General features: G+C 47.8%; 1 protein-coding gene across 1 annotated transcript; it reads left to right on the top strand.

The window, feature by feature from the left end:
- The first annotated feature begins 4,105 nt into the window (after positions 1 to 4,105).
- Positions 4,106 to 11,222, top strand: Aurkc (aurora kinase C). The gene is made up of 7 exons (XM_057761871.1): positions 4,106 to 4,351; positions 4,895 to 4,928; positions 5,148 to 5,339; positions 6,211 to 6,349; positions 9,315 to 9,463; positions 10,636 to 10,810; positions 10,964 to 11,222. The coding sequence occupies exons 2-7, from the start codon at positions 4,906 to 4,908 to the stop codon at positions 11,132 to 11,134; spliced, it is 849 nt and encodes a 282-aa protein (XP_057617854.1). The 5' UTR covers positions 4,106 to 4,351; positions 4,895 to 4,905; the 3' UTR covers positions 11,135 to 11,222.
- The last annotated feature ends 746 nt before the right edge of the window (positions 11,223 to 11,968 follow it).

Here is an 11,968-nt window from a genome sequence, read left to right as displayed (position 1 = left end):
TTTTTTTTTTTTGTATTTTGTTTTTTTTCAAAACAGGGTTCCTCAGTGTAGCCCTGGCTGTTGTGGAACATCACTTCATTGACCAGTAATCTGAAACTCACAGAGATCCGCCTACCACTGCCTGCAGAGTGCTGGAATTACAGGTGTGCGCCACCACCGCACAGTTTGAATAAGGAGTATTTTCCAAGCCAAATCAAGCAGAGGATAATAGTTCTCCCTAGTGTGGCTCTGTAGTTCTGATCTTCCTTTTTTCCTGAGACAAGGTCTGAGACATAGCCTGTAGCTGAGCTAGCTCCGGGTTAAGAGCGCTGTTGTGCTTGCAGAGTATTTGGGTCTGGTTCCCAGAATCCGCGTGGTGGCTAACTCCATTTGCAACTAATCCCTGTGGGCACTAGCCGCGCATCTTTAATCCCAGCACTCAGGAAACAGGCAGGTGAACCTATGAGTTCCAGGCCAGCTGGGGTACATAATAAGACCCTCTCTCCAGAGAAAAAGAAGAGGAAGAAGCCACCAAATGTAGTGTGCCTTCAACCTCAGCAATCAGGAGGCAGGGGCAGGAGGATTGTATAATGCTTGCACTACCTAGTCTAGTTATCCAGGGGCTACATGACAAGACCTGGGCTTTGTAGTGAATTCCAGACCAACCTGGGCTACAGAGTGAGATCCCATTTCAAAAAAAGCTAAAGAAAAAAAAATAAACCCTAAGCAATAAAAATTAAAAATGGATATATATATATATATATATATATATATATATATATTGCTCTTCAGATAACTCTCTTAAAGCATGGTTAATCTTTGTATACAGACAATGTCACAGCAATTCTTTATTTTACTTGATTGTCTGGGAGGAGGACACGCCATAGTGCTCCTGTAGAGGGCAGAGGACCATTTTCAGGAGTCTGGTCTCTTTCCAGTATGTGTTCTCCAAGGATCAAACTCAGGTTCTCATGTTTGGTAATGGGTGCCTTTACCCTCTGAGCTAGCTTGCCAACCCTTCACAGCAATTTAGACTTTTATCAGTTGACTCAGCCAGTGAGGAATGCAAAGAGGCCCTGGAGTGATGGCTTCTTTCTGTGCCCCCTTAGTTTTTGATGTTTTCTCTCTTTTTGTTCTCTTAATCCCCTTCCTTCCCACTCTCCCTCACTCCGTCCTTTTTTAAAAATTGTATTTATGTGTGTATGGGTGTTTTGCCTAAATGTATATCTGTGCACCACATGCATTCCTGCCCTAGAGAAGCCTTAGGGTATCAGACTCCCTGAGACTGGAGCTAGAGACAGTTGTGAGCCACCTCATGTCTGATGGGAGTCAAAACCAGTGCTCTGGAAGAGCAGTCAGAGCCCTTAACCTCTGAGCCTCCACCCTAGCCTTGTCTTTTAAGATTTCTTTTTACACTGGTATTGAGCCCCAGGTTCTTTAAAACATGTTTTAAATTACATTTGTTTATGTACGTGTGTGCACCTCACCTGTAGCAGCAAAGGACGACTTTGTGGAGTCAGTTCTTCCCTTCATGTGGATCCTGAGGGCTGAGCGTAGATGCTCAGCAGTGGCAGCAAGCATCTTTACCCACTGAGCCATCTCACCAGTCCTGAGCCCAGGTTCTCACACATGCTGTCAAGCAGTGCACCACTGCACTGTACCCCAGGCCTTTTTACTGTTTAGAGTCAGGGTCTCACTAAGTTACCAGGCTAGACTTGAACTTGCTTGCTTTCATGGGGCTGAAGAAATGACTCAGTAGTTAAGAGCGCTGTCCCCTCTTTCAGGGGCTCCTGATGTGATTCTCAGCACTAATGGCCACTCACAATTGTCTGTAACAGGGCATCTGATAGCCTGTTCTGGCCTCCTCAGGTACTAGGCATGCATATGGTGCACAGCACATTCACACAAAATGTCCCAACACAAAACAAATCACTTTTCAGTGTGCACGTGGGTATACATGCCAGTGTATGGAGGTCAGAAGACATCTCTGGAGTTGGTTATGCCCTTCCACAAGTGGGTGCCTGATCGAACTCAGGTGACCAGGCAGCAAGCACTTTTATCAACTGAGTCCTCTCACTTGACCTTTTTATCCTCCTGCTTCAGCTTCTCCAGTAGGTGGAATTGCAGATCTGCACCACAAAGGAGGCCTGGGTAATATTTTCTTCTCAGTCTAGTCTGCCTCATAAGTAACTGGCATGGGTAATCTGTGTCTAAGGACAAATGCAAAGGAAAAGGAAGACAATTTGTCTTAAAGATAAGAGGACAGGGACTGGGGATGTGAGTGAGAATGTTTGACTAGCATGAATGAGGCCTTGGTTCACCCAGTTCAACACACACACACACACACACACACACACACACACACACACACACACACACGGCTGCCCTTCCAGAGGATCCAGGTTCGAGTCCCAGCACTCACGTGGCAGCTCACAATATCTGTAACTCTAGTCCTATGGAATCCAATGCTCTCGTATGGTCCCCAAGGGCACCATGTAGTCATGTGATATGTAGACATACATGCAGGAAAAATACATATGCATAAAATTAATTAAAAAAATTTAAATGGAGAGCCAGGGATTTCTCATCTGTAGAGTGTAACACAAGCCTGTATTCAATTCTCAGCACCACACGAGCCAGAGCCTTTCCCCCTCTTCTTTAAAACAGGCAGTTATAAGTTCTTTCTGGAGACGTTTTCTCCTCTGTTCTTCAAAGCAGTTATCACTGCCTATCAGAAATCCTCTTGCTATATTCTTTTTTGAGACAGAATCTCTTTACATAGCCCGGGCTGTCCTGGAACTTGCTCTGTAGACCACCAGGCTGGCCCCGAACTCAGAGATCCACTCACCTCTGACTCCCAAGTGCTGGGATTAAAGGTGTGCACCACCCACTCCCCACCAATCTTGCATTTTCGGTTGATCTGCTGCAAACAAAATTTGTCTTGTTTCTGGTCTGAATGAATTCAATTTGAAATGTTTTTGAAGTAAGCTCTCTCCTAACCACGACACCTGGGAGGGGCATGAAAACACATCCCAAGAATAATTTTTGAGGTCACAAGACTCTTATTTTCTTGGATGGTTCTCGCAAGCACTCAGAATTCTCACAGCGCTCCATTCCTGGACCAACACTTTGTTTTGTTTTTGTTTTTCGAGATAGCTTTGGAGCCCATCCTGGAACTCACTCTGTAGACAAGGCTGAACTCATAGATATCCGCCTGTCTCTCTGCCTCCCAAGTGTTGGGATTAAAGGCAGGCACCACCACCGCCAGGCTTGACACTCTTGATAATTGGTTGGGTTCAGAAAATCGTACACACAGAGACAAGAAGTGTACTCTTTATTCTCACTCTCACTCACTCTCACTCCCCCCCCCCCCCCCCATTGAATGGGTTGGATTTTGTAATCTTACTCAAATTGGCTAGTCTGAAAAGAAGAAATAGAGGAAGGGGAAAGGGTTACTGCTCCAGGACATCAAAGTCCTAATAGAAAGCAGTGAGCCTTTGTGTGAAGGAAAGTTTTACTGGGTAGGAAGGATTAGAACACTTGGCAGGCCCCAGGGCAGAGCACACGCTTTTGATCGCAGCGCTTCTGAGGCAGAAGCAGGTGGATCTGCGTGTGAATTCCAGGCCAGCCTGGTCCAATAGTATCAGGAGATCCAGAACTACATAATGAGATCCTGTCAGGGGGTAGGGGGTGTGAGCCACCACCGACCTGCGTGGACAGGATTTTTTTAAAAAAATATTTTAATTCCCTATCCTAATAAACACAAGTTTTATAGTAGTTGATAGAAAAGAAATATTTCTTAGAGCGAGGCCCCTGAAGTTGACTGACATTCATTTGTACGCGCACTGACACACAGAGAGGCCCCTGAAGTTGACATTCATTTGCACGCGCACTGACACACAGCAAGGCCCCCAAGTTGACTGACATTCATTTGTACACGCACAGCTCGTCGTGCCGACCTCTGAAATCTCGCTAACCCCACGTTCCCGTCTGGTCCCACCCCCATCATCCTATTGGTCGAGCACCCTCGTGGCGGAATCTTGCTTCTCACGCTATCCTATTGGGTACGCTGTTGACGTCGGAAAGCTCAACCAATGGGGAGCCACCGGAGTCGACGAGTCCCGGGTCTGGCGCTTTCTCCAAATGTCTTGAGCGCCGCCCGTCCTGGTTTGCCTGTGAGCGCGCAGCCGGGTTCCTTTAGCGGGCTGGGGCCTTCTGGGCCGTCGGAGAGGCCGCCGCCGGAGCGTTACCCGCCCACCCCTTTTCTGGGGCCCCCGGCCCCAAGCAGCCGGCGGGACTGCAGCTTGCCGTCACCTCTTCTCCAGAGTTCAGGGAAGACGCTGGCCGCCGTCGGGCGCAGCTACGCCCACAAGTAAGAGGAATGGGAACCGGGGCCAAAGCTCAAGGTGTCATCCCGACACGGGGGAGGCCGAGACAGGAGGATGGACGCAGATAGAGGCCCCTTTGGGCTTCTATGAAACCTTGTCTTAAACAGAAACAGGACACTTAGCGAGAGGAGGAGCAGAAAAGGCTGGGGTCCCCCGTAAGGGTGGCTGACTTGGGCCCTGAAGACTTCATCTTCCCTTTCCGGCCCCTCCTCGGTTCTTTCTCCCATCCCCCCCCCTCCCCGCGCCCCATTCTCCTGCAGCCCTTCACTTTTTCTATTCCCTCCCTTTTCCTCTTTTCCTTTCTCGTCCTCTCCAACTTCCCTCACTCTCCCTCCTTCCCATCTGTTATACTCTTAACCTCTCCCTTCCCCAATCTCTGACAGGGTCTCTTGTAGTCTAAGTGGGCCTCAAAGTTGCTGTGTAGTGGAGAATGACTTTGAACTTGTGACCCTCCTGCCTCCCCGTCCCACAGATGGGATTGCAGTTAAGCATCGCCACACCCATCTTTTCCTCCCTCTTACCCTTAGCGACTGGCCAGATGGAACCCAGCACCTCAACCAGGTGAGTGCCTTGCCATGGTTTCTAGAAGAAGGAAGAAGATGGGACTCGGGTGAAGAAGAAGCTGAGCAAATAGAGCACTGATCAATAGTCCAAGACGCTGTTTCCCCATCTGACATCCTGTGCTGGGGCTGTGATCAGACCGAATGGCGGGGTAGGGGGATTCTTGGGGGGTCCCTAACCCGCTAGTCTCTGAATGCGGTCATCTCTTCTTCTGTTCAGGAGGCCTTTCACCATCGATGACTTTGAAATAGGGCGTCCTCTGGGCAAGGGGAAATTTGGGAATGTGTACCTGGCTCGACTGAAGGAAAACCATTTCATTGTGGCCCTGAAGGTCCTCTTCAAGTCCCAGATAGAGAAGGAGGGATTGGAGCATCAGCTTCGACGGGAGGTGGAGATCCAGGCGCACCTACAGTAAGCATGGTCTGTGTGGGATGCCCAGCTAGGGTTTCAGGCTCCCGCTTTCCTCCTGCTGGCCTGATTTCTGAACGTGACCTTCCCCACGAGTCCCAAAGAAGAATTTTCTCTGTAGCTCATTCCAGTTAGACCATGTAACATTGCCTCCCACTGGGGCTGGAGAGATGGCTCAGAGGTTAAGAGCATTGTCTGCTCTTCCAAAGGTCCTGAGTTCAATTCCCAGCAACCACATGATGGCTCACAACCATCTGTAATGGGGTCTGGTGCCCTCTTCTGGCCTTCAGGCATACACGCAGACAGAATATTGTATACATAATAAATAAATAAATATTAAAAAAAAAATTCCCTCCCACTGTCGGACACACCAGCCTCGTGTGTGTACATTTGTGAAGGTCAGATGTCAAACCTCCAGTATTGCTCCTCAGGTGACATTTTTTAAAAAAAATCATTCCTTTATCCCCAGCACTTGGGAGGCAGAAACAGATCACTGAGTTTGAGGCCAGCCAGGGATACACAATAGACACAAGTAGTTGAATTTTTGTTTGTTTTGTCTTGATTTTTGAGACAGGTTTCTCTGTGTTGCTCTGGCTGTCTTGGAACTCGCTCTGTAGACCAAGCTGGCCTTGAACTCACAGAGATCCGCCTGCCTCTGCCTCCTGAACGCTGGGATTAAAGACGTGCGCCACCATTCCCCAAAAGAAGTAGTTGTTGTTATAGTTTATTAGGGACGGGGCGGCATGTGGGCCATGTGTGTCGCAGTGTGGAGCACAGCTTGCAGGAGTTGGCTCTCACCGTCCGCCATACTGGTTCTGGGGACAGAACTCAGGCTGGCAGGCCTGCACCGACTCTTTCCTTATTCCTCCTTCAGACACCCGAATATCCTACGCCTGTACAACTACTTCCACGATGCTCGCCGGGTGTACTTAATTCTGGAATATGCTCCGCGGGGCGAACTCTATAAGGAGCTTCAGAGAAACCATGTGTTAGATGAGCAGCGTACAGCCACGGTGAGGGGAGCTCTGGGGCCCTAAGGGTTGAGCATGTGATGAGTTACTGTTTGTGGTTGCCAATATCCCCTTCCCACTTTTTCTTAATTTATTATTATTATTATTTTGGGTTTTTTTGAGACAGGGTTTCTCTGTGTAGCTTTGGAGCCTGTCCTAGAATTTGCTCTGTAGACCAGGTTGGCCTTGAACTCATATAGATCCTCCTGCCTCTGCCGCCCTAGTGCAGGGATTAAAGGCGTGCGCCACCACCCAGCTTAATTTATTATTATGTGTATCTGCGTGTGACGTGGGAAGGGGAACATACATGCCACAGTGCTCATGTGAAAGTCATGGAGGGCGGAGTCCGCTTTCTATTTCCACCTTTTTACATGGGTTATAGGAACTCAGCTCACCAGGCTTGCTCACCAAAGCTTCCCTACCCACTGAGATATCTTGCTGGCCTTCGTCCCCACCCACTTTCTTTCTGAGTTGGAAACATTGCTAGGTAGCCCAGGCTAGCTCAGACTTCACCAGAATCTCCAGGCTGATCTGAAATTTGTGAATCTCTTGGGAAAGCCCCACATGTGCTGGTATTATAGACATAGGCCATTATACCTGACTCAGGGTGCTAGGTAGCCAAGAATGATTTGCAACTTCTATATAGCCCAAATTGGCCTTGAACTTGGAGCATTCTGAGTGCTAGGATGACATGGCACCCAGCTTTAGACTGTTTTTTATCAGAATTTTTTTCTGGGGTGCTGAGATGTAACTTGGTCGTCCACTTGTCTAGTGTGTGTACAGCCCTGGGTTCGGTGGGTTTTGGTTTGTTTGTTTGTTTTTTGGTTTTTCTGTTAGCTTTGGAACCTGTCCTGGAACCAACTCTTGTAGACCAGGTTGGCCTCAGACTCAGATCTGCTTGCCTCTGCCGCCCTAGTGCAGGGATTAAAGGTGTGCTCCACCACTGCCCAGCTCAGCCCTGGGTTTGATTCCTAATGTAGTTCTAGAATATTAGTGTTCATAGTTTGGGATTTTTTTTCTTGAAAACAGAGTCTCAGCTATGTAACCGTGTTGGGTGGTTTTGTGTGCCAACTTGACACAAGCTAGAGTCATCAGAGGAAGGAGCTCAGCTGAGGAAATGCCTCAGTGAGACTGGCTGTAAGGCATTTTCTCATTTAGTGATGGTTGGGGAGGGCCACAGTAGCAGCAGTGGAGTGGAAGCCGGCTGGTATTTAGAAGACAAGCTGTGTGTGCAGGGCAGAGCCAGAGAAGTGACCCAAGCTCTCTAGAATAGTCCAGAAGGTCATGAGTGGATCCCAGATATTGGACGGTTGGAATTTTGTTATGCTTTGATTTGACTGTGACTGTTCCCTAATTTTTTTTCCACCTTGAAGAAAGTATTTTACAGGATAAATAGCCCACAATTGAGAGACCTGAATTTTAAAACACTTTGTATTTTTATTAAAGAGATAGGCTATTTTAAAGGGGCTGAAGTTTTAAATGTGTTTGAGTTTGTAAAGACTGTTTTTAAAGTTATTTAAGATCTTGGGGATGAATAAGAAAGGAAGGGTTGTGACTTGATAGTGACGTATTTGTGCGTTGACACAATCTAGAGTCATCAGAGGAAGGAGCTCAGCTGAGGAAATGCTTCAGTGAGATCCAGCTGTAAGGCATTTTCCCATTTAGTGCTCAGTGGGGGAGATCCCAGCACATGGTGGGTGGTGCCATCCCTGGGCTGCTGGTCCTGGGTTCTGTAAGAAGGTGGACTGGGAAGCAGGCCTAGCAGCTCCCTCCATGGCCTCTGCATCAGCTCCATCTTCCAGGCCTGTCCTTATTTCCTAAGGTGATGAACAGCAATGCTGAAGTGTAAGCCTAATAACCCCTCCCTCCCCACTTGCTCTTCCTTTGGTAATGGTGCTTCGTCACAGCAATAGTAGTCCTATCTAGGACAGTACCGTGACCTGGAACACTCTATGCAGTCCAGACTGGCCTCAGAGATCCTCTTGCCTCTGATGCCTGAATGCTGGCTGGAGTCTTTATGTCAAGCATCTGATATAACGTGGGCTGGAAAGCTGGCTTGGTGGGTAAAGATGCTTACTGCCTAGGCTGAGCATGTAAGTTTGGCTTCCTGGGACCACATGGTAGAAGGAGAGATCAAATCCAGAAGGTAGTCCTGGGACCTGTGCATGCACAAAACAAAAATATAACAATAAACATGAGAATAGTATATAAAAGGTCCAACTCTGTGATACAGGAAATGAAACCATAAGCATATATTGGAAGGGTAGTTTTGCAGGCCTCTAATTCCAGCACTTTGAAGGCTGAGGCAGAAGGATCAGGAGTTCAAGGTCAGCCTGGTTCATGTCAAATTCCAGGCCAGTAGGGTTACATAGTGAACCCCCCCAAAAATGTTACCTAAGGTTTTATAGGGTGCTGAAAGGGAAGCCATAGCAGCCATTATCCCATCAGCAGTAGTGGAAATAGGCAGCTCCTGGGTCAACTGGACATCAAAATGGATGTTTCTTGAGATGGATGCTTTGAGGGATTATCTGATTGGCTCGGCATAGATTCCATATCTGACTACTTACTGTGCCAAGTCCACAGGGAGGACCTGCCCATTTTAGTGTCCACTCGGAGCTATAACCATGGTGCTATATTAAAGATATTGGGGAACCAGGAGGGCATGGCGGTGCGTACCTTTAATCCTAAACTCAGGAAGCAAAGGCCTGCAGAGCTCTTGAGTTTAAGGCTAATCTGGGCTGCCTGTACAGTGAGACAACAGACAAGGTGGATGGACAGTAAGGAGCCACGCTGAAGACTGCCCTCTAGGCTCCACATATGCATGTGTGTACACATAGAGAAACACTGGGATTATTAGTCAGGAAATGAGATTGCTTTGCTTTACAGCCTTAAAATTCGTGACGCCTATTCTACCTCACAAGGAGGCCTTGCAAGTCTTTCCCCTACCAGATTGCTTTTGTTCACACAGATAATAGAGGAATTGGCAGATGCCCTGACCTACTGTCACGAGAAGAAGGTGATTCATAGGGACATCAAGCCAGAGAATCTCCTGCTGGGGCTGAGGGGTGAGGTGAAGATCGCAGACTTTGGTTGGTCTGTGCATACCCCTTCTCTCAGGTAGGTCAGGTGCGATGGGGGTGGATCCTCATACCATTGAGGAGTTTTCTAGGTGAAATCATCTCACATGTTAAGACCCAGATACAGACTGAGGCTTGTATTTGGGCACCATCTTTTCCAAATGCATACATCTAAAATGCGTTTGCAGAGTGAAAGATTTGGGTTGAGTGATGGGTCAGTGGGCAAGAGCATTTCCTTTGGAAGCACAGAGTTGAGGAGTGGAAATAGGCAGCTCCTGGAAGCTTGCTGGCCAACCTGGCTGGCTGAAATGACTGGGTAAGGTTCAGAGAGAGACCTTACCTTAAAGGAATAAAGTGGAGAGCAATAAAGACACTAAGCGTGTGCGTGCGTGTGTTCGTGTGTGTGTGTGTGTGTGTGTGTGTGTGTATAGCCCAACCAGAGCTTTTCTACCTGGTCTTTATTAGTATGTGCCTTTGCCAAAAGATTCCATGTAAATTAGTAAGCATTCCAGGAATGATTTTTCTGTGTTGATAGCTACATTTGCTTGGATCCTCGTGATATATCATCATTATGTTCCAAATCTTCCTCCTCACTCTATAGACCAGGCTGGCTTCAAATTTAGAGCAATCCTCCTGTCTCAGGTGTGATTTACTACACCTGACTGAATAATTTTAAAGCATGGGATTAATGCATTTTCCTTTACAGTACTTGCCTTCTCTTGAGTTTTCAGGTTTTGGTTTTGAATTTTTAATCTTATGTGTATGGGTATTGTGCCTGCATGTGTGTCTTGTACACCACTTATCATACCTGGTGCCCAGTGCCCATGAAGGCCAAAGAGGGCATCAAATCCCCTGGAACTGGAGTTGTAGATGGTTATGGGCTGCCACGTGGGTACTGGGAAGTCCATCCAGGGTCCTTAAGTAGAGCAGCTAGTGCTCTTAAACGCTGAGTCATCTCTCCAGCCCGCTTTCTCTGAATGATTGACGGTTTCTCATGTTATAGTCCTGCCTGGCCTCTAGCTCATTCTAGCCTCAAATGCACAGTATTCTTTTCTACCTCCCACCTTCTCAAGTGTCAGGATTAGAGATGTGAGCCTCCTATACCTTCCCTGAATCTTAAAGAATTCTCTGTGTGTCGACAGGTGTGCTCAGCAGGGAAGATGTCCCTCAACTCTGCCCATGCTCAGCACTCCCTTCTGTGTCCTGCTCTAGGAGAAAGACAATGTGCGGGACTCTGGACTACCTGCCCCCGGAAATGATTGAGGGAAAAACGTATGATGAGAAGGTGGATCTCTGGTGTATTGGGGTGCTCTGCTATGAGCTGCTGGTGGGAAATCCTCCCTTCGAGAGCAGCACCCACAACGAGACATACAAGCGCATCCTCAGGGTGAGCTGGCCACACATGTGCGGAGTCCCACACATCAGGGAGCCAGCACTGCCTGCTGAGGGTGGGAGTGCTTACAGGAGATTGTGACAGAACCCAGAGAGCATGAGCTAGAGAGATAAACTAGGTCGTCATTCTTCTTCCCTGGCTCATTAGGTGGATTTGAGGTTTCCTCAGTCGGTTCCTGTGGGGGCTCAGGACTTGATCTCCAAGCTTCTTAGGTACCATCCCTCAGAACGACTGAACCTGGACCAGATCCTGAAGCACCGCTGGGTCCGGGACCACTCTCGTAGGATGCTGCCTCCCTGTAATCAGATGGCTTCCTGAGCTCTGCCTGTCTCTTATTAGTTTGTGTTTTTCTCCAGGCTCTGTTACTTCATCTGTTTTGCTTGTTTTCTCTTGTAAGATGTGAATTAAAACTGATTAATATCAATTTTTTTGGTAGTGTGAATTAGCATGTCAATGTGATAGAATCTTTTGCGTGTGTGGTGGGGGTGAAGTCCAGGGTTCCATATCTGGTATCTCCCTCTATTGCTCCCTGTTTGGTTGGAAGCATCACCTCAGCTCCTAACATCCTTATACAAAGGGTTTGGAATGTTTGGCTGGGGGCTTCACCCCAGCTCCTGGAATTCATTTTTGGAATGTTGGGTGGAAAGTTCCATTTCAAGCCCCTTCCCCTGGGAGTTGCCACAGTCCAGACTCCACCTCTGAGAAATCCTGCCAAATGGTCACCCTGTCCCAGGGAAGGTCAAGACCATTCCCACAGGCTATTTAAACGCCCTCCAGAGAACAAACATTGTCTCTCTGGGTTTTTGTTTCCCCCTCTCCTTGTCTCCCCACCCCCAGGGCCACCCGGGAGCACTGGCATCCATTAAACCTGGCTTCTAATTTGGTCTGATTTGGATTATTGTGTTGCTTGAGAAGTTTGTCGGACCAGAAAAACATAACACTCTCCAGCTCATTTTTTGTTTAGTTTGTTTGGTTTTTCAAGACACAGCTTCTCTGTGTTAACAGCCTTGGCTGTCTTGGAACTCCCTGTGTAAACCAGGCTGGCCTCAAACTTAGAGAGATCCGCCTGCCTCTTCCTCCTCGCTGCCACCATGCCATGCTTCCATCTCATTTTTTGAGATGGTAGGTCTGTCAACACGAAACTCACCGACT

Source organism: Chionomys nivalis, chromosome 2 (genome assembly GCF_950005125.1).
Source record: "Chionomys nivalis chromosome 2, mChiNiv1.1, whole genome shotgun sequence".
NCBI classification, from domain to species: domain Eukaryota; kingdom Metazoa; phylum Chordata; class Mammalia; order Rodentia; family Cricetidae; genus Chionomys; species Chionomys nivalis.
The sequence above is the reverse complement of the archived record's forward strand: the minus strand, read 5'-3'. Positions and strand labels throughout refer to the sequence as shown.